General features: G+C 44.3%; 2 protein-coding genes and 1 long non-coding RNA gene across 4 annotated transcripts; 2 read left to right on the top strand and 1 right to left on the bottom strand.

Annotated features, from left to right (window-relative positions):
• Window positions 1–322: 322 nt before the first annotated feature.
• LOC107278489 (uncharacterized) lies at window positions 323–5,926 on the top strand. 2 transcript variants are annotated; one of them, XR_003243329.2, is made up of 5 exons: window positions 323–623; window positions 1,164–1,428; window positions 1,514–1,610; window positions 3,468–3,538; window positions 5,561–5,926. It is a non-coding gene; the product is annotated as an uncharacterized lncRNA (long non-coding RNA). The 2 variants fall into 2 exon arrangements; XR_003243331.2 differs by having other exon boundaries at window positions 339–623; window positions 1,255–1,428.
• Window positions 5,927–6,089: 163 nt separating this feature from the next.
• Window positions 6,090–8,663, top strand: LOC112939577 (uncharacterized). Its single transcript, XM_026026797.2, has 2 exons — window positions 6,090–7,672; window positions 8,183–8,663. The coding sequence occupies exons 1-2, from the start codon at window positions 6,426–6,428 to the stop codon at window positions 8,436–8,438; spliced, it is 1,503 nt and encodes a 500-aa protein (XP_025882582.1). The 5' UTR covers window positions 6,090–6,425; the 3' UTR covers window positions 8,439–8,663.
• Window positions 8,664–8,851: 188 nt separating this feature from the next.
• Window positions 8,852–10,808, bottom strand: LOC4342389 (patatin-like protein 3). Its single transcript, NM_001421967.1, has 4 exons — window positions 10,195–10,808; window positions 9,690–10,118; window positions 9,384–9,446; window positions 8,852–9,289 (listed from the first exon to the last, which is right to left on the bottom strand). Exons 1-4 carry the CDS (start codon window positions 10,660–10,662, stop codon window positions 9,008–9,010), a joined length of 1,242 nt encoding a protein of 413 aa, NP_001408896.1. The 5' UTR covers window positions 10,663–10,808; the 3' UTR covers window positions 8,852–9,007.
• Window positions 10,809–21,514: the final 10,706 nt, after the last annotated feature.

Below are 21,514 nucleotides of genomic sequence, written 5' to 3'. Positions count from 1 at the left end.
CAATTAGCCCTATAGGCGGCAAGGGCCTAATCGCAATTTTGGCCGATGGCGGCAGACGGCGCGGTCAACCCACCATCTGCCACATCAGCTTGCCGCCCACCATTGGGGCGGCAGGGTCTATTTTTGTAAATTTTTTTTGTCGATAGATTATTTCTGTAAATATTAAAAAAAATCTAAAAACGAAAAAATTCGCGACCCGACCAGATATTGGGCCGACTCTAGCCCGCTACGGATATTCTCTGATGGGCCGTAATCTCGCATATGCTTAATGGGCCGTAAGTTCGTAAATTTGTGGGACCACTCACGGCGATCAAAACCTCCTCCGCCGCTCCGTCGCTTCAGTTCCGCCGGCGGCGAAACTCCCGATAAGCGAAGGTTCGCCGGCGGCGGCGCCATCGGTGGTGACGTCGAGGCGTCCCCGGCGGCACCGACCTCTTCGGCCTCCCCTTCGTTATGGCGGATCAGGAGGGGGAAGAAGCTAGGCGAGTGTGGGAGCGGAGAGGGGGATGAGCCAGCCCTAGGGTTTCGCTGCGAGGGCAAGCCGCCAATTACGCCCGCGGCGGGAACGCGAGGATCCCGAGTTGATCCTCGTCCTGATCTCCCTCGTCATCATCTTCTTCGTAGTGAGGCCTCCTCGAATCTCTCTCACCACACCATGATTGCCTGCTTAATGCTTATCAATGTCTCTCTCGCATTTGGTAATGATTTATTTTTTTTTCGGGGGGCTCGGTTTTGGTTTGATTTCTTCGTCTTCGTGGCCGGTAATTTCGTCCGCAACGAGCTCCATCCACCAGCGATCTTGCTGCAGCTGTGATTTGGGGCCATTTTGTCGACCTTGTCTCTGGTAGTTTATCCAGTGTCCTCGTCTGCATTTAACCGCAGAATTTACTAGTAGTAAATTGGTTGTTCATCACCTTTGACAACTCATGTATAGTTGCACTTAATAACAATTGTTAACAAATGCAATTATGTTTTTGTCAGCAAAACCACATTGCTAATTTTTACTAGCTGCTAGGATGGTTAGTACATAACTCTACTTCCTTTTACGTGTTCGCAAAAAAAATAACTCTACTCTGTACTCCTAGTGTTGAACCTGTAATTTATCATTATTATCAAATGCGCCCTTTTTTTTATGTTTACTACGCTATTGTCTTCTTTTGCAGTGCAATTATTAATATATAGTTCATGGCTCATTTAGGAGAAAGTTTCAGTGACTGTTATAGCTAAGCTTTAATGCCATTTTGCTGGGCCCAGAATTGTATAAACACATCAAAATTGCCGCCGATGATGTTGAGACAAAGCAAATTGTGTTTCAAGACACCCAAGATAAAATGCCATCAAATATAATATCTGTTGTGCAATGCGGAGGATCCATACATCTTCTGTGGTCTCAAGAAGCTAAATTTTCTATTAAGCCAAACATCACAAGTAAGCCCTAAATCCTTTCCTTGTGGCAAATCTGCGGAAAAATTATTATGTACATAGGACTTTTGTGACACTCCTATAACCGCAGGACAACCAAACACTGACTATAAAACGACTCAGCTTCATTTTGGTGACCTTGGTAGATGAGATACAGAAACCCAATTATCATATTAAATTTGATCAAGGTATGTTTATGTAATATGCTCTTTAATATGCCCTGTATGATTTAGTAGTCACAGGTTTTGCATAAATCAACTAGTTTACTAGCTTGGTAATCCTTTCCTTGTGGCTATTCATCCACAAACAGATTTTGTGGATTAATTCTTATTCAGGTTATTGAAAAGAAGCCTCGTTCGACTTTATCTAGTGTACAATTTATAAAAGCAATTGACCACATAAACAAGGGGTTATCAAAGGATAACCAGTTAATGTTCATTCATCTGGACATTACTTTCTGTGCATCCCCTCATCCTAATTTTCCGTTTACTATGTTTTTGTCAGTGCAGGAACTTTATATCCTTTTGCGTAAAAAAATTGTCTAGCATGTCATGGGTGGTTCTCAGGGAACCACTTTTAGCTTGATAACCAATTTTAGTCGGACCCAACTTGTTCTTTTTCGTGAGTTCCATGCAATCAGGATATTCTTTTTGAAATCATCCTGGGAGCAACTTTTAGCTAGTGCACAATGTAGTGAACGGTTTTACAAGACAATGCATGTATATATTTTTACATTAACCTGGAACCAATTTGTATGTTACTAAGCAATTTTTTCTTATGTTGAATTCTTTGATGTTTGCTGAAAGATACACAGTTTGTGCATATTGAGGATTCCAGGTGATCATAGTGTTCATGAACTGCATATCAACTTCTTTTCTCAACTTATTCAGAATTTTATCCACAAACTGTTTTAAATTGTTTTGAATCTCCTGTGGAGAACACTTTTTTGCCACTAAACTCATTTACACTGCTGGCAGTAGTTACGAGTTTATAACAGTATATTTTATTTAATATGATGATATTATCTAAAAAATAACATGGTAAGTTTTGAATAAAATTCAGTAAGGACTGTAAGGATCAATTCATTAAATGTTCAATGGTTTCACCGAGTTCAGTTATGTCATGCATAGGGAGCAGAAAAAGGGGCTCAATTCATTGATTATCCTAGTTGCTTGGGAAATTCGGAAACACCATAATGACAGTGTTTCCAACGGAGCGGATCCAAGCGTCATGGAGGTGTCGAGGGCAGTGTCAACAGAAGCTAGGTTTCGGTTCCTGGCTAGAGCTCTTGCGCTCCAAGATTTCCTTTGTAGGTCACTAACCCAAGGGCACTAGGCTGGTTTTTGGTCTTTGTACGGTGGTTTTTGGTCGTGTATCGCCTTGTGTGATGCTAGTTGTGGATGTGTTCTGGGTGAAGGGCTCATGAGCCCTTGGTTGTATGGGTGGTTTGTTTTCCTTCTTAATGAAATGAAGTGCAGCTCTCCTGCGTTTTCTAAAAAAATTTAAAAAACTTGTGAGGATTGTGGTATTACTCCAATTCTGATATCATCTAACATGAAATATTTCAGTTGCTAGCTTTTCCAGTTTTAAGCACTTTCTTTGTATGTAATCAGGAACAATCTTCAGAAACATAATATGTACTAAAAATGATTCAGAACTTAAGTGTTGTTCTATTGATCAAGCCAAATCATTTTTACATATTCATTACAAAATAATTGTAAAGCTTGAAGGAAAACATACCATCTCTCTGTTTTCCTGATTGCCTGGTCACAACACAGGCATAGAGATTTTGATCAGCATGTCAATACATAGGGAAAATGAGATTGGAAAAATAACAGTATTTACATGTCATTTTGCAATCCTTTACTAGACGAGTTTTAGTCAATAGGCTTTTTTTGCAGATGAAGTTTTATTTCTCTCATAAACATGACAATATATAAGAATATTTTTATATACATGTCTTGTTGATGCACATTTATATTTTGTGCCTTTTCGCTTTATGGCTTTGTGTAGTATGATAGCTTAGAAAATTATAACATGGACAGACCAACAAGGGAAAGGGATGCTTAAATACCTTTTCGAGCAAACTGAAACAAGGGAGAAAGCCACATGGAAGGTATTTTCTTCTTTGGATGAACATGCTAGCTACATTCCTAATTTCCATTAAGAAGTGAATGGTAACCATTTGTTACAACACTACCGTTCTTTTTTTCTGTTACAACACATCTGCTTTCCATTGTACAAGGCTTGTTGTTCCCTTCCCATCTGCATAGCCTTGATGAACTACAAGATATCACACATGAATCTCGAAAGGCCATTCAATTCGTTCAACATTTATTTTTCTTTTCCTTTAAGAAACTTTTGATGCTACACATATTTTTTTTTCATTTACTGAACATTGTTGATTTATGGTGCATCATAAAAATGGCAACAGCACTTGCACTGGGTTTGTCAGGGGTAATGTAAAAAACTTTTATGGGACTACAATCACCATAAATTATAATGTATACTGATATGATGCAGCATTGTCAAGGCGCTCTACAAGCATTTTAACGTTGGAAGTAAGGTTTTTATTCGACAGTTCCTTTGGACTGAAGTAGATTTCGGCTTCACAATGTTTTCAGCGCGTTGCAACTTAAAATCATTAATTTCAGGTTCTTTATGATTTTACAATGTCACATGGAAGCTCTGGTTTTCCATGATGGTTCATGCAATGAGTTAGAAAAGTGAAATGACAAGGGAAGATACGGTTGGTAAATAACTAAATATGTGCTTTGTAGCACATATTTCAGTCCCACAAATGATGGATAGTTTCATTCATTTATTTTGTACAGATCACTGTCTAATATGCATGTGTAATGTTTCATGCTCCCACATGTCCTCTTCTTCCATGTTTTTCCAATATAATGAAATATAAGAGTAAGGATTGCTAGGCATTCTAGATGGCAATACATCCTTGGATGCTTGAACTCCACTCTGATGCATGCATAAATTATAGGGATGGTTCCACTACCACTTGCTTTTGTTTCTTTGTATAACACTTTATAGCCCGTGCCTAATAGTAAGAATTTAAAGGAACCTGAATTTATAACTGAAGAAATGACACCGGGAGCATGCTTTCAAAAATTATTTTAAGGATTAAAAATTCATTTTATTACCACCAATCATATAACCATGCTAACAGAAATTTGGAATATATTAAATATCTGGATTTTGAAGATTTTGGGTATTACATTAGTATAGATTAGTTAGATTATTCATTCTTGTGGTTAGTGTTACTGTAGATAAGGGGCTATGAACTCTTGAACAATGACCATTAATGTTTGGTGGTATTTACTGCTACTGTAGATGTGTTAGCCAATGACTTGTACTCTCCTGGTTCATGAAATCACATGAATGGAACGTGAGTATCTATATCCTTTTTTAAGTGTATCTTATTTTCTAATTTCATGCTTGGGGTTTTTTCTAGCAACTCATTCAAAAGAAAATGTTTGGTTCGATTCATGTTGCCCATGATGTGCATTGAACATGCTTGTTTACTAGTTAGAGACAAGGAGAACTTCTAGTGATTAAAGGAACTACAAAGGAGAAACAAATAACTCTACATTGACTAGTATGAATTTGTAGTGCTACTTTGATTTTGAAACAAATATCCATATAACAAGAGAAACAAAATGAATGTGGCTTGGGAGATATGGAAGTATAGGAATGAGTGTGTTTGATGGGGCTAGTTCTATTGTTATGATTGTCATTCACACGGTCTTTGGTGTAGGCTGGGGCTTCTAAGCTCGGCGAGTTCCTTAGAAAGTTGCTTACCCCGGCTGGGTAAGGTCAGGGCGAGTGAGTTGTGTTTGTATAGCAATCTGTTGTTGTTTGGAGTGTAAGGTGTTTTAGCCACTCCCTCGTCGTTTCTTCTTAATGAAATGATACGCATACTCATACGTATTAAGAAAACAAGAGAAGCAAAATAGGACAGCAATGATGCTTCTTGCACTACTCTAATGCCCAATTTCTGTTGCAAAATTGGCAGATTCTGAAGGCCAAATGATTTATCGTTTATGTTAAGCAGAAAATATATAATTGAATCCTTTGAGTTATCCTGTTGCCGCCATTCACAAACTTGGCATCCTTCTTGCAGTTATGGTGGCTGGCATTGAGATGAGACATCAGAGGCGCTGGCAAAGCTGGATAGGATTATTCAAAGCTCTATATATTGAGAAGATTGGCAAAGCTGAAGTCGTGAGCGCGTGAGGGTTAAACCTTATAAAGGTTATTGTCTTCAATTTGTGGCAAGGTGTAGAGTGCACTAGTTGGGGTTATGTTGGGTGTGATCTGAAGGATCAAGGATAGAAAAGGGTTTCAATTGTCTGCTGTGAGCCCTGTTTTGTTGTGCTGCACATCCATCCTGTAAACTGGAGTACTATGCTTTCAATACAGAGCAGGCATTTTTATTCCTTCTCGCAAAAAGGAAAAATGCATATGCAAATTATATATATTGCAGGTTTCTTCTTTTTCACTGATAAGTTTTGATTCAATATACCACAAAATCTGGCTCATTTTCTTGACATGAATGTATATGTATTCCTCTACATTATTACTACAATAATAACCTAATCAGTCCAACTAAGTATAATAAACAGGCTAATACTACGTGTTTGCTGTAACAGCGCGAAAGACGGGAAGGAGGCAGGCGAGGCGATCATCTGGACCGTCCGTTGCAGATTGGACGGCATCCATTGGAGGTGATGAATTGAAAAAATGGAATCTCTCGCCTTACACGCGTCACCCACACATTGGCCGCCCGCTGCTTTTCCGTCCTCGAAAGCTGTGCAGCAGCAGCAGCAGCAGCAGCCGAGCGAGACGAGGGAGCGAGAAGGCGAGCACCGCGTGGTGGTGGTGGTGGTGGATTCGATTCGATTCATCCCCCGAAACCCTAGCCGCCGCCGCCGCCGCCACTTCAATTCGCCTCCGGTCGCCGACTCGCCGTACCGTACAATACAAGCATGTCTCCGCCGTTGCTGCTCCTCCGGGCGCTCACCCTCGCCGGCCGCAAGGCCAAGGCGGCGTGCCTGCCTCGCCCCCGCGCCCTCGTCATGCTCGCCGCCGGCGCGCACGGCGCGACCCGGGCCACCACCACCGTCCCGCTGCCGTGCCTTCCTCTCAGGGCGCTCTCCAGCCGCGCCGGTGAAGTGGACCCCCGCCCCCGCCCCCGCCCCGAGGAGATCATCATCGGTGGCGGCGCGGACATGGTGTCGCCTACCGCCGCTGCCTCCGGTGGCGGAGAAGCCATGGTCGGAGTCGGGATGTCTGCTCCTTGGCTGATCGGCGCCGCCGGTGCGAGCGCGAGCGCGAGCGCGACCATCAAGTTGGGGTCGGATCCGGTGGCTCCGGCGACCGCCACCGAAGACTCTGCTCTCCTCCGCGCTCGTCACCTCTTGAGCAAGGCAGAGCAACACCACCTCGCCGCGGCGCTCGTCTGCCTCGTCAAGAACCTGCCGCTGCCGGCGATCCAAGACCCTGAATTCGTTGTGCTCGAGGCCGACGACAGCATGGTGGAGCTCATCCGCGACCTGATCGTCGCCGGCGGTGGCCATCCTGAGCATGGCGAAACGACCGGAGGCTTCGTCTCCCTGGCGCCCTGCGTGTTCGACGATGCGCGTGACAAGAAGACACTGCCGCCGTCATCGGGCATCACCAATGTCAGCTCTCTCGCCACTGCCAACGGCATCAAGATCATGATCCCGGTGCAGTCTGCTTCTAAAGGGAGTCGACGTCGTCTGTCCTCGATGCAGACCACTCGATGCCTCTCAAGTACTCCCAATGTCAGCATCCCTGATGATACCAGCACCAGCAGTGCCAATGGCGACAAGAGGAGAGCAAACAGGATCAGACTCGTTGATGTCAGTGTGAGAGTCACCGAGTTGGAGCAGCTTGTGAGGAGCCTTGAGAAGAGACTGGAGGATGTGGAAGCGAAATGGGACGCCAACCTGCGCATTGCTGAGTTGCGCGCGGACATCGCTGAGAAGCGCGCTGATCAGCTTGAGAAATTGCTGGAGAAGACAGTGGAGGGTATGGAGAGAATGGTGAATAACAAGATGGAGCAGACGATTACTTGGGTACTGCAAAAGAACTTCCAGCAGGAAGAGTTGGCTCACTCTCGCCACAGCTCCTTGCTCCTACACTGCACTCAGCTTGCTCAAGAAATGGCTGCAACTAAAGATGAACTCCACTCAGTGAGGAGAAACTACAGGTATGTATAAATACGATTAATATATCGCGATTCAGCTTTGTCGTTAAATTGGATTCTGACAAATGGTTACTTCATATGTTGTGTGATTGTTGCAAGGGATTCAGCTCTGTTTATTAATCTGACAAATGGTTTGCCTCATGTTGTGTGTCCCTTGCAACTTGCAAGGGACTCAACTGTGTTGTTGAATTAGATTCTGACAAATGACTGTTTCTGTTGTGTGTTTAATTTGTTGCAAGGGATCAGCTGTGTTATTAAACTGACAACTGATTGTTTCATGTTGTGTGTTTGTTGCAATGGACTCACTCAACTGTGTTGTTGAATTAGATTCTGACAAATAAATGATTTGCTTGCTGTTGTGTGTTTGTTGCAAGGGATTCAGCTGTGTTGTTAAACTGACAACTGATCGTTTCATGTTGTGTGTTTGTTGCAATGGACTCACTCAACCGTGTTGTTGAATTAGATTCTGACAAATACTAAATGATTTGCTTTCTGTTGTGTGTTTGTTGCAAGGGATGATATCCTGACCTCCAAATTCACCGTGTCAATCACTGCGTGGCGCATCGTGCTGGTGCTACTGGGGGGCTTCGGTGGAGTCACGGCGTTCTACGTGCCTTACGTCATCAAAGATATCAAGCTGGAGACATGCGAAGAAGTAGCCAAGAGGATTTCAGAGATGCTGCAGGGTATCGCGGATGCAATTAAAGAGCTAAGAGAGGAGGTGAAGGCTAATAAGGTTCCTTGGTGGAGGAGACTTTTCAAGAAATGAAACAAGGATCTGCACTGCCAGATGGAGTTTTCTGAACAAGTGACTGGAGTGTTGTGATGAGTTTGAACAAGTAACAGAGTTGTGATGATTTTGAACAAAGTGACAGAGTAATTGTGATTATTTTGAACAAAGTGATAGAGTAGTTGTGATGATTTTGAACAAAGTGACAGAGTAGTTGTGAACTTGTGATAAATTGTCTTCAGTTTCAATCTTATTCTGTTGTTTTCCGTTGTCTTGTTTCAATCTTATTATGTTGCTCCCGTACGGCGGCGCAAGCTAGCGCAGCCGGCCGAAGTCGTACTCCGGCGACCAGCGCGGCGGCGGCGGCTGCGGCCGACGAGACCATCAGCCCAAGACGTGATCCACTGCCACGCATTTAATTAATTACAGGAGCAAGCAGAACAAGGTGAAAATTAAATGATCGGTCGAGATTATTATTTAATTAACATGATGCAGTACGATTGTATGATAGTATGATCGACGTCCATCGCCGGAGGTGCACGAACAACACCGCAATACGCCCGGCGGTCGGCCGGTCAGCCACCGCGACACCGCTCGCCGTGGCTGACTTACGGCTGTTTCTTGCTCACATGGCAGTCCAGTCCGCCGCCGCCGCCGCCGCTCGCCGCCGGCGGAACATGCTGCTTCCTCCGGCCGTGTTCCTTGATCAGCTCACGCGCGAACCGCTCCACCTTCTCGGCGTTGGTCTCGCCGGCGAGCCTCCTCCCCTGGAACATCACCGCCTCCACGTTCCTCTGCTGCAGCATCGCCTCCGCCACCCACACCGCCTTCTCCGCCGTCTCGCCGCCGCACGCCACGCCGCCGCCGCGCCGCCGCGCCACCCCCATACCCTGCACGAACAATTTCAATCCATCCACCCAAATCAATCAAATTCTGATCGATTGTACTGCAAAAATCTCAGAGGTTTTGACTGTAGCCTTTTACCTGGATGCGGACGTAATTGCTTGTCCTGTGTTGTCCGAACGCCATGGCGACAGCTTGATCTACCTAATGGGATCGGATTGGATTGGATGGATTTCAGCATTTGCATTTGCATTTGCATGCCAGATCAGATCTCAGTCTCATGTCGAGTACTCCGAGCAAGACGAGACGAGATGCATGCGTACAAAAATTGTACTAGCAAATTAATTATGCGGCGTACTCTGTTTGCTTCAACTCTACGTGTGCGTGTAAAACAAGAGTGAACAGTGGCGTCCGTGTCGTGTGGTGTATTGATCGGGGGGCACGTACCATGTCCGACGCGCCCTCGGCGGCGATCCGCGCGATCACCGGCGTCCTCGCGCGGTGGCGGCTGCTGCTGCCGGCGGCCTCGCCGGTGCCGATGGAGATGACGAGCAGGTTGTCGACGCCGGCCGCGGCGGGGAACTCGCGCCGGTTGTTGAGAACGTGGGTGATCGCCGCGGCCGTCGGGTTCCCCAGCGCGACGCCGCTGCCGACCGCCGTGATCCGGGTGACGCCGTCCACCGAGGAGGCCTCCACGGCGGCGCCGCCGCCCGAGGGGGCGCACGTCGCGGCGCAGGCGTCTCGGAGGCGGAAGTCGTACGCCGGCGACTGCGCGGCGTCGGCGCGGGAGAAGAGGAACGGCGCCCGCGTCGCGAGGTCGTAGCACGGGACGAGCACCGGGCGCACCGTGTCCCGCAGCGTCAGCTCGCCGAACACCTGGTTCACCAGCCATGGCGCGAGCTTAGACGCATACCGAGTAGTACAAAAAGTAGACGAGCACGCGAACGCCAACCTTGTGGAAGGCGCCGGCGGGGCGGCGGAGCAGGCCGCCGGCGCGGGACGACCACCCGCGGCGGCGGACGCGGCGGAGCAGGAAGCCGAGCGCGTCATCAGCGGAGTACATCGGCCGCCCACACGGGCCGCGCGCGAACAGCATGGCGGCGAGGACGCCCCCGGCGCCGGAGCCAGCGGCGACATCGAAGAAATCCGCGAGCCGCGCGGCCTTGCTGCCGGCGCGCCGCTGCACCGCGGCCTCGAGCCGCACCAACGCCGCCGCGGCGAGGAGCCCGTCCTCCGGGCGCGCGCCGCCGTCGACGGAGAGCACGCACACCCTGTTCCCTCTCGACACCGGCGGCGCGCACTGCAAGCTCTTCGTCTCGCCGCCGCCGCCGCCGCCATAGCCGAAGAGGAACTTGCTCTCGAGGATGGAGAAGATCTCGTAGGTGAGCCTGTCCGCCGCGTCATCCTGGCCGGCCTCCATGGCGCCGCTAGCTCCCGCGTTGCCGTGAGTTAGCGCGCGAGAGGTAGAAGAAGAAGAAGAAAAAGGCGGGAGAGATGGGAGGCGGAGGCGCGCGAAGGTAGGTGGCGCGCGAAGGTGGCATGTGTCCGTACATGTACCGATGTACGGACAAATATACGGAGATCGCGTCTACGTATACTTTTTTTTCGCAAGGGGTCTCGTCTACGTATACTCACTGTATGAAACCGTACATTTGTACGTAGGAGTACGGTTTGGGTCAATTTGGTAGTAGAGCAATTAAGCGTGTAACCGTGCGTGATTAATGCTATTGATGACGCGCACGTTAATTATGAGATGTCGTGCTGGATTATTCGTGGCCGTGACTGACATTATTAATTTGTGGCGCATTTTTTTTAAAGACGTACGGCTGAGATTTATACCTTCTCTTGTTGGGTGCGCATCCAATGGCCAGGATGCCTTCTTCTGCCTCTAGCGACATTTGATCCACCTAAAAATTCATGGAAACTCCCGGGCTTTTCTACCATCTGATTTCCTAACACGAGTTTGAACTGCACTCCTAACCTTTCTACATATCCACGTGGCATATTCTTTGAGGTTCTCGACATGAAGATCGAGGTATATACCTTTCCACTATTTTCTGTTAACTTTGTTATTTAGTTGTTCCGAGAAGTTTTAGAGTTGGACACATGTATTAAAAGAAATGATGAAACTAAATAAGGTATTGTGATTGTTCTATAAGAGGAGGTAGACAGGAAATTTGAATAGCGAAAATTTCTGATATATTGTGAAGAGAATATAGTTAAATTTGAGTAGTTATATTTTAGAACAGAGGGAGCTAGATAGTATTATTAAGATTGGCAACGATGATATTTCTCTATTTGTAAAGTGGTGTAGAGAGGTATATATATACATCGTAATGTCAGTGATGTGGTATACACTTATAATGTGAAGTATATATACCTCCTAGCTAATAGAACTTTCTACACCTCATTAAAAATGGAGAAAAATTCAACAACATATATAGACATAAGTTTCTAAACCTACTCCAACCTATAACTAATAATTTATAATATTAATTGTGGTACCTCCTTTTAAGAGGTATATATGCTATTTAAGGATGGGAAACCTCATATTCTTTCCCTCCCTTAGACATTTTGCATTGCAAAAGCTTCTCGCTGTAGTGTTTCGATCTCCTCACCACAATTTATTGACCTAACTCGACCATATTGAACAATTTAGTCTCTTTTTATATATCCGTCATTAATATATTATTACTACAACTTTCAATAATAACCAAATACAAGAAATTTAGAACTAACCAATTAATGGAATAGGGACGTAAGCGCGGAGGTGGGAAGACACTATCATCGGTAGACCTAGAGTTTGAAAGTTCTGAATTTGCCGACAATTTACCAATCAGCAAGGACATAAACGAATGGTGTGAAACGTGAACACTGATATATAGTACGCTTAACAAAATATATTGATCGTGCATATAGCATAGGCACATATCAATGTGCAGAGTTGTGCATCTCAAGATCTTTCTCACACTTATTAACTGTTCACCCATTTATCCCTCGGGTCTCGGCTTCGTGCTCCCAAATCATTTCTCTCTTAATTATTGTCGCATGAGAAATAGAGGTGACCACACAAATGTATGAGAATATAACATACTCCCTATGTTTTTAAATATTTGACGCCGTTGATTTTTTTAAAATATGTTTAACAGTTCGTCTTATTCAAAAAATTCAAGTAATTATTAATTCTTTTCCTATCATTTGATTCATTGTTAAATATACTTATATGTATACGTATAGTTTTATATATTTCACAAAAGTTTTTAAATAAGACAAACGATCAAACATGTGCTTAAAAAGTTAACGGTGTCAAATATTTAGAAATGGTGAGAGTATATTCTAACAGATTTATGGATTATTAAAAAAAAGTAATTAAACCAACATTTTCTCAAGAAAAAAGAAGGGCACATATATAGGACAGTATATATATATATATAGACAAGAATGTATGGCATATTACAGCCATAGGGATCGACCAGAGACTGCAGTTTCTCATATGTAGCACATGGCCAATAGGCACAACACATGAATATATGCATGTTTATTATTAATTTTACTGGACAGATATCTGCAGAGATAATTGAAAACTTTGGATAATAAATGAATTGATGCGTGCCCGGCCCACAATACGTTGCAAGCACCGCTCTATTATGATCTTATCTGTAATCTGTGCTATCTTGCTTTGGATTCCATGCGTGCACAGCTTGCAGCACAGCTAGCTGCACAGGCAAGGTACTCAGTACTAGATGTATATAATGTGTAGGTGGCAAGTCGCAACTCACAAGTGTAACAGTGTATTTATACAGTTGGACAAAGTTGTGCCACAATATCTTTAATTGTTTCAGCAGCAGTCAAAACAATAATCACTATATATGAATATGTGCCACAATATCTTTAATTGTTTCAGCAGCAGTCAAAACAATAATCACTATATATGAATATGAATACCTCTCAATTTTTTTTTTGGAATACGCAAAAGGATTGCGCACTTTTGTATTAAGAGAAATAAAATTTATACAAATGGCAAACAAAGAAGAGAGATAGGGAAAAAAAGGGAGGGAAAGGGAAAAAAAAAGGACTTAAGCCTACTCTCGCTATTACAATGTGACGACCGAACGACCAAATAAGCTAACTAGGAAGCGCTGGCGACAGGGGATGGGCAAGACGCCACAGGGCGGCTTCTTGCGCCATGGCTGTGACAACCTCAGGCCAGGACCGGGAACGGTTGTTGAACACACGGTTGTTCCTTTCTTTCCAAATGGACCAAGCGCCAAGAGTCACAATCGTATCGAACCCACAACGACGCTCCCTCGGAACTTTGAGCCGGCAAGAGAGTGCCACTCATGGAAGGAAACAGCGCCAGAGGAGAAACACTGAGGGAGGCCGAGGCTTGAAAGGACAGTCCACCATAGCTGGAGGGACTCGGGGCATCCAATCAGAATGTGGTTGATTGTCTCTTCCACTTAGTCACAGAAGACACAAAAAGGCTGGGTGTGGCAGTCCACGCTTCTCCAAACGGTCAGCCATCCAGCAGCGTCGGTGAGCGACCAACCACAGGAAGTAGCGACACCGAGGCGGGGCAAAAGATCGCCAGATTGGCAGGTGCTGAAATGAGATCCTGCCCACGAAGAGGGCAAGGTAAGCCGACCGGGTGGAGTATAACCCCGAACTCTCCCACCTCCAAATGAAAGAATCAGGATGGCCCTCGGAGAGAGTTGTTGTCCGCAGCAACGACCAAATATGCAAGTATTGCAAGATTGCCTGGACTCCCAAGGAGCCATGGAGATCGCGGATCCAACGGTTGTTGGCCAATGCATCAGCAACCAAGAGCTTCCGGCGGACACGAATGCGATCATAGAGCTCGGGTGCCAAAGAGTGAAGACTCGAACCCTGTAGCCATCTGTCCTCCCAGAAGAGGATCGACTTGCCATCGCCAAGGACACAGGTCAAGCGGCCACAAACTCGCGCTCTTGTCTGGAGCACGAGATTTGCAACCCCTGCCAGGATAGGGATTGGGAGGCGCGTTGAGCCCAGAGCCACCTAGAACGGAGTGCAATTCCCATGAACTCCAGGTTGTGGATGCCAAGTCCCCCATATTCCAATGGCGCGCAGACTCAGGACCAAGCCAGCCGGTAGTGGCCACCCTGAGCATTCGCACGACCATACCAGAGGAAGCCGCGTCGTATCTTGTCGATGGCTTTCAGCACCCCAGAGCCACCTAGAATGGAGTGCAATTCCCATGAACTCCAGGTTGTGGATGCCAAGTCCCCCATATTCCAATGGCGCGCAGACTCGGGACCAAGCCAGCCGGTAGTGGCCACCCTGAGCATTCGCACGACCATACCAGAGGAAGCACGACCATACCAGAGGAAGCCGCGTCATATCTTGTCGATGGCTTTCAGCACCCATTTTGGGGGGGCAATGGCGATGAGCAGGTAAACCGGGATCGCACTCAGCACTGCTTTGACAAGTGCTAGGCGCCCGGCCGGCTGGAACCAATCCGATCGCCACAGCGGCAGCCGCTGCGCAATCCTATCGACCAGAGGTTGGAGGCCCTCACGACACAGCTTTCTGATGGAAAGAGTCAAACCCAAATATTTGCATGGGAACTCCTCAACTGGGCAGGGGAAGGAGTTACCAAGTACTGCGACCTCTTCCTCCGAGCAGCTGATCGGGATCGCGGAGCATTTGGTGAAGTTGGTATGAAGACCAGAGGCCTCTCCAAAGAGAGCAAGGATCCCTTGTGCTGCAGCAAGTTCCCCAGCGACCGGCCGGAGGAATGCCTCTCAATTGCAGCTGAATGCTCAATTCAGCTGCAATTGAGAGTTTGATTCCCTGAGTTTAATCATGAGGTGACATACTAATGTGCAAGTGCATCGATCAAGAACAAATACGGAGCTAGGAAATGCACTAGGTGTCAAATCCAATTATGTCACTATGTCTCGTGTAGCATTCATCCATGCATGGAATTATAGAGAATTGATACAGTACTGCATGTTAAGATCGTTAAGTCAAGTTGTCACGCAGGATTGTTTAAGTCGTGTCCTTTGGATTGGAGGATTTTTATAGGAATTTAGAGAATTGAGTTTCTACGGATTTTAATTCTATATGGCCCTTTGGAGGAACAAACTTGGATAAAATCCTGTGTGATAGCTCTTTTTTTTTCCCCTTTGATAAGTCCAATATAATGCACTCCCTCTACTTCCTCACTCTTCCACAAGTGATTCTTGTATAATTCTTGTAGTCTATTTCATGTAAACCATCCTAAAGCACTAGCTAAAATAATCATGTGTTTCAAAATATTCAAAAGAGCAATATATCCCTACATTTTTTTCCTATTTTTGCGGTTTTTGAATGTTGCGTTCTAAAGGAGACCTTACTTAATTAAATAAAAACAATAGATTAATTAATTGGTTACAAGAGTTCATGCTCACGTTCATCGATCTCTCAAAAAATAATGATCCTTAGTTGCACCATGCAATTCAATAACTACTTAGAATAAAAGAAGCTGGGCACCTGGCAGCTGGCATGAAAATAATGTACTCCTATTTATAAACCAACAATGCTTGCGAGTAGTGGTTATTTGAAGAGTACTTTTTTTTCTCTCCACCACATGCATTACATCACTCTTACATAACCGGTAATTAATTAACCATAATAATATACTCTTAAACTAACAGCGAACTGACAACTGGTTAAACACCTCCTGTGAGAGAGTGTTTGGGTGAGAGGGACTAAAACACCCCCTCATCTTTGCCTCCGAAAGCAACAAAAAAACACATCCCCAGAAGGCCGGGGGGCCCAGCAGCAGCAACCATGCATGGACAGGATATGGGATCACCTGCAGTAGGAATAGAGAATGTTTGTTGCTACAATGTTCTACAGTATCCGGGTGCATGTGGACCGTTAGATTCAGATCTAACAGGTGGCAGTGGACTGCCTAAGTTGCAGTCATAGTACCAACTGCACCTGATACAAATCTGCATGGACGTGGCTGTAATCATGGGCAGCAGCCTGCTCACAGTAGTGTCATCTATGTCCCGCCTTCATCAAACAACATGTAAAATCAAAATATATAGTACTCTCTCCATCCTAAAAACTTACTCCATTCGTTCCAAAAAGAATCAATCTAGGAGGGGATGTATGTATGACCCCCACTAGATTAATATATGTATATGAGGGGATGGGTCACATCTCCACCTAAATTATTTTTTTTAGACGGGGGGAGTAGTAACTTATAGAGTTTGAATTTTGTAAAAAAAAAATATAACTTCTATCATCCTAACTACACTCAACACATAAAGCAGGAAGTTTTATGTCTTGAATATACTTGAATACATTTTACATACCTATCACCCTTACAACGTTTTCCAATCATGTCTTGAATACATTTTACATACCTATCACCCTTACTACTTTTTCCAATCATAAGGGTATTTTGGTCATTTTGACTCCCCAGTTTTATCTTGAGATGCTAGGAATGCTCTTTTTTGGGACGGATGGAGTAGATGTTAGGATCATTTTCATGCATTTATTTAAATCAAACACAACGGCGAAGCCAGGATTTGGACTTAAGATACCAACTTAAAAGATATGTACTGAATGATGATGATTATAAAATAAAATTGTACCATAATACACACAAATTTTTAAGCATTTTACTCTAAAGGAATATCGTATCAATATAATGTTCTATATGTTTTGAGCATGCACCCTCCATTCCAAAGTACAACAAAAGTATGTTTTCGTATCTATATATTATCAGAAGTGCTAACCTCCATTTGATGTAAATTTGGGGTGGATTTCTGTCGAACCCTCCATCATTGGATCCGTCACGATTCATCCTACATGCCTTCTTCCCCAGCTATGGCGAGATGGCGGTGACTCCGACGAAATAACGGTGGGGCCAATCAATAATTAAAATCCTGGGTTTAGACAGGGTGGGAGAGAGGTGAGGAAAGGGGGAAGAGAGAAGAATTTACCGGTCTTAAATGGATGGTCGTGGGAGACGACGGCACCATCAAAAATATGGGATCGATAACCAGTGATTAATTACTAGTGTTGGTGACGAGAGCAAAGCGAAGCGTGTGGTTAGAAGACGGAGACAGCAGTGACATCTCCGATGACGGGGGCCACCGTAGCCCAGTATACATTAATCACTAGCCTGCTTAATTGGGCCTGCAAAACTGTAAGGAACCAACACAGTGCTTGACATAATTACATAATTAGAGGATTAATTAGTATGTCATAATTAGGGGAGGCCAGGCCCAATTGCACGTACGGCTAGTCTCAAAACTGAATGAATATGCATATCGTTCTATATATTTATTTACTTAAACAAACCAAGGGATTAATTAATTAGTACTTCCTCCTTCCCATATCATCGTATAATGGAATCCAAAATTTCTCAAATTCATCATCATATAATCATATGGACACGGATTTCATTAAAATACAATTAACGAAGCATGGGAGAATGTGTACATGCTAAAGTGTAATTGGTATGGTGTTTTAATCAATGCATGCATTGCGGGAAAATGTGCGCATGGTATCTTAATTAATACGAATAAAATTATTATTGGTCTTGATACATAAATATGTATATGTATGACGATCGTTATAGGATGAGGGAGTAGTTAAAAGAGTAGAGGCGACACAACCTATCAGAGGTACCTGCCGAATGGAATGACAACGTTGAGGACCCCACCCAGCCCAAAAGGCAGCGTTTAGCAGGGTTTTTCAAACCGCCAGGGCCGGAGTTACCGCGCCCCGGCGGTAAGCACCGTGAAAAACCGTACGAAACCGTGTAAAATTCATCAAAAATTCAAATTATTTTTTAAATTTATTTGAATTTAAGGAGGTTACCGCGGTATTTACATTACCGTACCCCCGCGGTAAGCCCGGTAACCGCGCGGTTACCGGCGGTATGGTGAACCCTGGCGTTTACACCGATGATACGGGAAGCAACCTCGCCTCTTTGCATTAGCGGCAATAACATTCATTCTACTACAATATTTATAAATAAAGTAAATTTCAGAAAATTGTAACTTTAGTGATAAAACTATTAATTTGCTGCAACATTAGTGACATGTTTTAGTTTGCTGCAATAATAGCGTATGAAATTATTACAAAACTGCAACTTCTACGTTATATACTGCTACAATACATATACTCCCTCCGTTTCACAATGTAAGACTTTTTAGCATTATCCATATTCATATAGATGTATGTGTGTCTAGATTTATTAACATCTATATGAATGTGGACAATGCTAGAAAGTCTTACATTGTGAAACGGAGGGAGTAGGTGATAACTGTAGCAGTATATAACGTAAAAGTTGTAGTTTTATGATAATTTCTCACGTTATTATTGCAGCAAACTGAAACATGTCACTAATGTTGCAGCAAACTGATAGTAAAGTTATAGATTTTTGAAATTTCTTCTTAAGAATATGACCTATCAACTTCCATGTATACTTTGAAAAAATGGTCTTAGGAATAGTTGGCCTACTTGTCCAATTAGACCGTCTTAATATATTGAAATCGTAGAAGTAACTACGTCACTACTACGAAAATGATTTTTGCGTGCGGTGAAAAAGGGATTTCTCATGCGGAAGGATGAACCGCACGCACACAGGTATCTACAAAAATCGCTACTTTTGCGTTCAGGTGCTTATGTCGTCCGCATGCAAAACTAAAAATAAAATCAAAAACCTGAACCCTAACCTCCTCCTCCTCCTCGTCGCCGTCATCCTAGTTAGATCCATCATCATCACGCCTTCTCCGAACCCTAACCTCGAAGCCGTCGTCCTCGTCAAATCCGCTGTCGCCACGCCTCCTCCGAACCCTAACCTCGAAGCCACCGTCGCCGCTGTCCTCGTCAGATCCGCCACCGCCACGGCTCTTCCCCACCGCCCACCGGCTGCCGCCACCACCACCGGATCCGCGTGGATCTATGTGGGGGACGGCCGCCGTCGCCGGATCCAAGCGGGGGACGATCGCCGTCGCCCCTCGCTGCCTTCTGCATGCGGCCGTCGACGTGAGCACGTCGGCCGCCGCCTCCTGCCTCGTCACCTCGCCATGCCCGAGCCCGCCGAGCCGCGAGCCGCCACTCCCGGCTACCACCTCGTCGGCGTCGACGCCGAGCCGGCCACCGAGCCGCGGAGAGGAGAGGAGGAAAGAGATAGATAGGAGAGGAGATAGAGGGATGAGTGGGAAAATAAAAGGGAGATAGGTGAAAATTTTAAAGTGAGTGAGAGGGAAAAGAGGGAGGGATATTTTTGCTTGCGTACCTACCTCTTAAGAGGTTCGCTCGTGAAAATAGACTCATTTTCGCATGCGATCCATTTAAGAGGCTCACACGCGAAAATCGATTTTTTTGTGCGGTCCTTTTAAGGAGCCGCGCACGAAAATGGAGGATGATTTTCGCAGACATGATTGGTCCGTCTGCAATTTAAAGAGGTATATGTACAAGGAAAACCCTTTTTTAAGTAGTGTGTGTAACATTATATCAAATTAGAAAATAAAAAACATTATCCCAATGGTTTATTTAGGTGGCAGAGTCGTGGGCGTCAAAAGGAGCGGAAATTGCGCGGAGGAGCGGATCGGTAATTTCATCATGGTATTATAAGACAGAGATACCCACGGTCCATTTTCAGTCTTCAGATGAACAGATCGGATGGTTGAGCAAAGAGATAAGGATGTTTTATGTATATTTTGTTGGGTGCACCTAGCAAAGAACGTACCTGTTGCTTTATAGATTAAATATAACTGTATTTATGGAGGGGTTGGGAACCACTCCCCCCCACACGCAAAATGGAGCAATAAATTAATATATGATTAATTAAATATTTAGTATAAAAACTTAAAAAATATATTAATATAATATTTTTAAAGCATTGCAAATCACGTACCATCAGTTTGAAAAGCGTGCACGTGGAAAACGAGATAGAAGGGTTGGGAACTAGTAAAAATGAACACAGAATAATATGCGATTAGGGTGGTTTCTATTGCGTTTCGCCAACTTAATTATACTCTATCCTTTTTCGTGCGCACGTTTATCAAATTGCTAAATAGTGTAGTTTTATACAAATGGATTTTATAGAAAATTGCTTAAAAAATCATATTAATCTATTTTTTAAAAAATTAAGCTAATACTTAACTAATAATACGCTAATCTGCCACTCCGATTTACGAACCAGGGTAAGAGAGAGCACAACCTAAAGTAGTATACTCCCTCTGTAAAAAAAACTCAACCTAGTATTGAATGGTATGTTTTCTAATATAATGAATCTGGACAGCAGTATGTCCAGATTCGTTGTACTAGAAAATATCACATCTAAAGGTTGTGTTTTTTTTTGACTGAGGGAGTACGCAGCAAGAGGACATGGATGGCAGGGACGGGCCTAATCGCCTAGGGAGGATCATGTATGGCAGTGTGGGTATTCAATGTACAGACGATGTAGGCCGTGTTTAGTTCATGCTCAGAAACTTTTAGATGTATATGGACGCACATTTAAAGTATTAAAATCTAATAACAAAACAAATTATATAATCCAATTGTAAATTGCGAGACGAATCTATTAAGCCTAATTAATTCGTCATTAGCAAATATTTACTGTAGCACCACATTGTCAAATCATGGCGTAATTAGGCTCAAAAGATTCGTCTTGTAATTCACATGCAAACTGTGCAATTGTTTTTTTCGTCCACATTTAATGCTTCATGCATGTGTCCTAACAATTGATGTGACGGAATTTTTGAAAGTTTGAAGAAAAATTGTTCTTCGAACTTCCAAAAATTTTTAGCACACGAACTAAACAAGGCCGTAGCTGCTTAATTGGTGACACCAGAGAATACCACTACAAGGCTTTTTGCAGTTAATTAGTTTGGTGGTGGGTGGACGTACTGTAACTTTTGCAACTGGTAATACGTAGTGACCACAGCTCCGAACGATGACAAATTGGCAACTCCATACTCTGGCGCCATGGCGCTCTTGCTCTGTCTGATATTCGATCTTGAGCGTCGCCCAACACAAGACAAGCGGCGATCCATGGCAGACGACGCTGCCCACACAAGATGCATATGGAGGCCACAACATGCAGTCCACAGAGAGCAAATTATGTGCTCGATCGAACTCGATGGCGAAAGCAACCCTCAAGGTCTGCATACGATGGATCTGAGGATGGAAATTAACAGCACTCTCTCTAGTCGAGCGAAGTGGGTGAGAATCATCTGCCATAATGACATTATTATTATAATCACTAATATATACTA

Source organism: Oryza sativa, chromosome 7, assembly GCF_034140825.1.
Source record: "Oryza sativa Japonica Group chromosome 7, ASM3414082v1".
Classification (NCBI taxonomy): Eukaryota; Viridiplantae; Streptophyta; class Magnoliopsida; order Poales; family Poaceae; genus Oryza; species Oryza sativa.
This window is presented reverse-complemented; position numbering and strand designations above follow the sequence as displayed.

Bases quoted from the DNA above. Each gene is read 5' to 3' on its own strand.
- LOC112939577 (XM_026026797.2), top strand. From the start codon at position 6,426: ATGTCTCCGCCGTTGCTGCTCCTCCGGGCGCTCACCCTCGCCGGCCGC. The intron at 7,673-8,182 runs GTATGTATAAAT...GTTTGTTGCAAG, and splicing joins TCAGTGAGGAGAAACTACAG to GGATGATATCCTGACCTCCA.
- LOC4342389 (NM_001421967.1), bottom strand. From the start codon at position 10,662: ATGGAGGCCGGCCAGGATGACGCGGCGGACAGGCTCACCTACGAGATC. The intron at 10,119-10,194 runs GTTGGCGTTCGC...CTGGTGAACCAG, and splicing joins CCGCCGGCGCCTTCCACAAG to GTGTTCGGCGAGCTGACGCT. The intron at 9,290-9,383 runs GTAAAAGGCTAC...TTGTTCGTGCAG, and splicing joins GCAATTACGTCCGCATCCAG to GGTATGGGGGTGGCGCGGCG.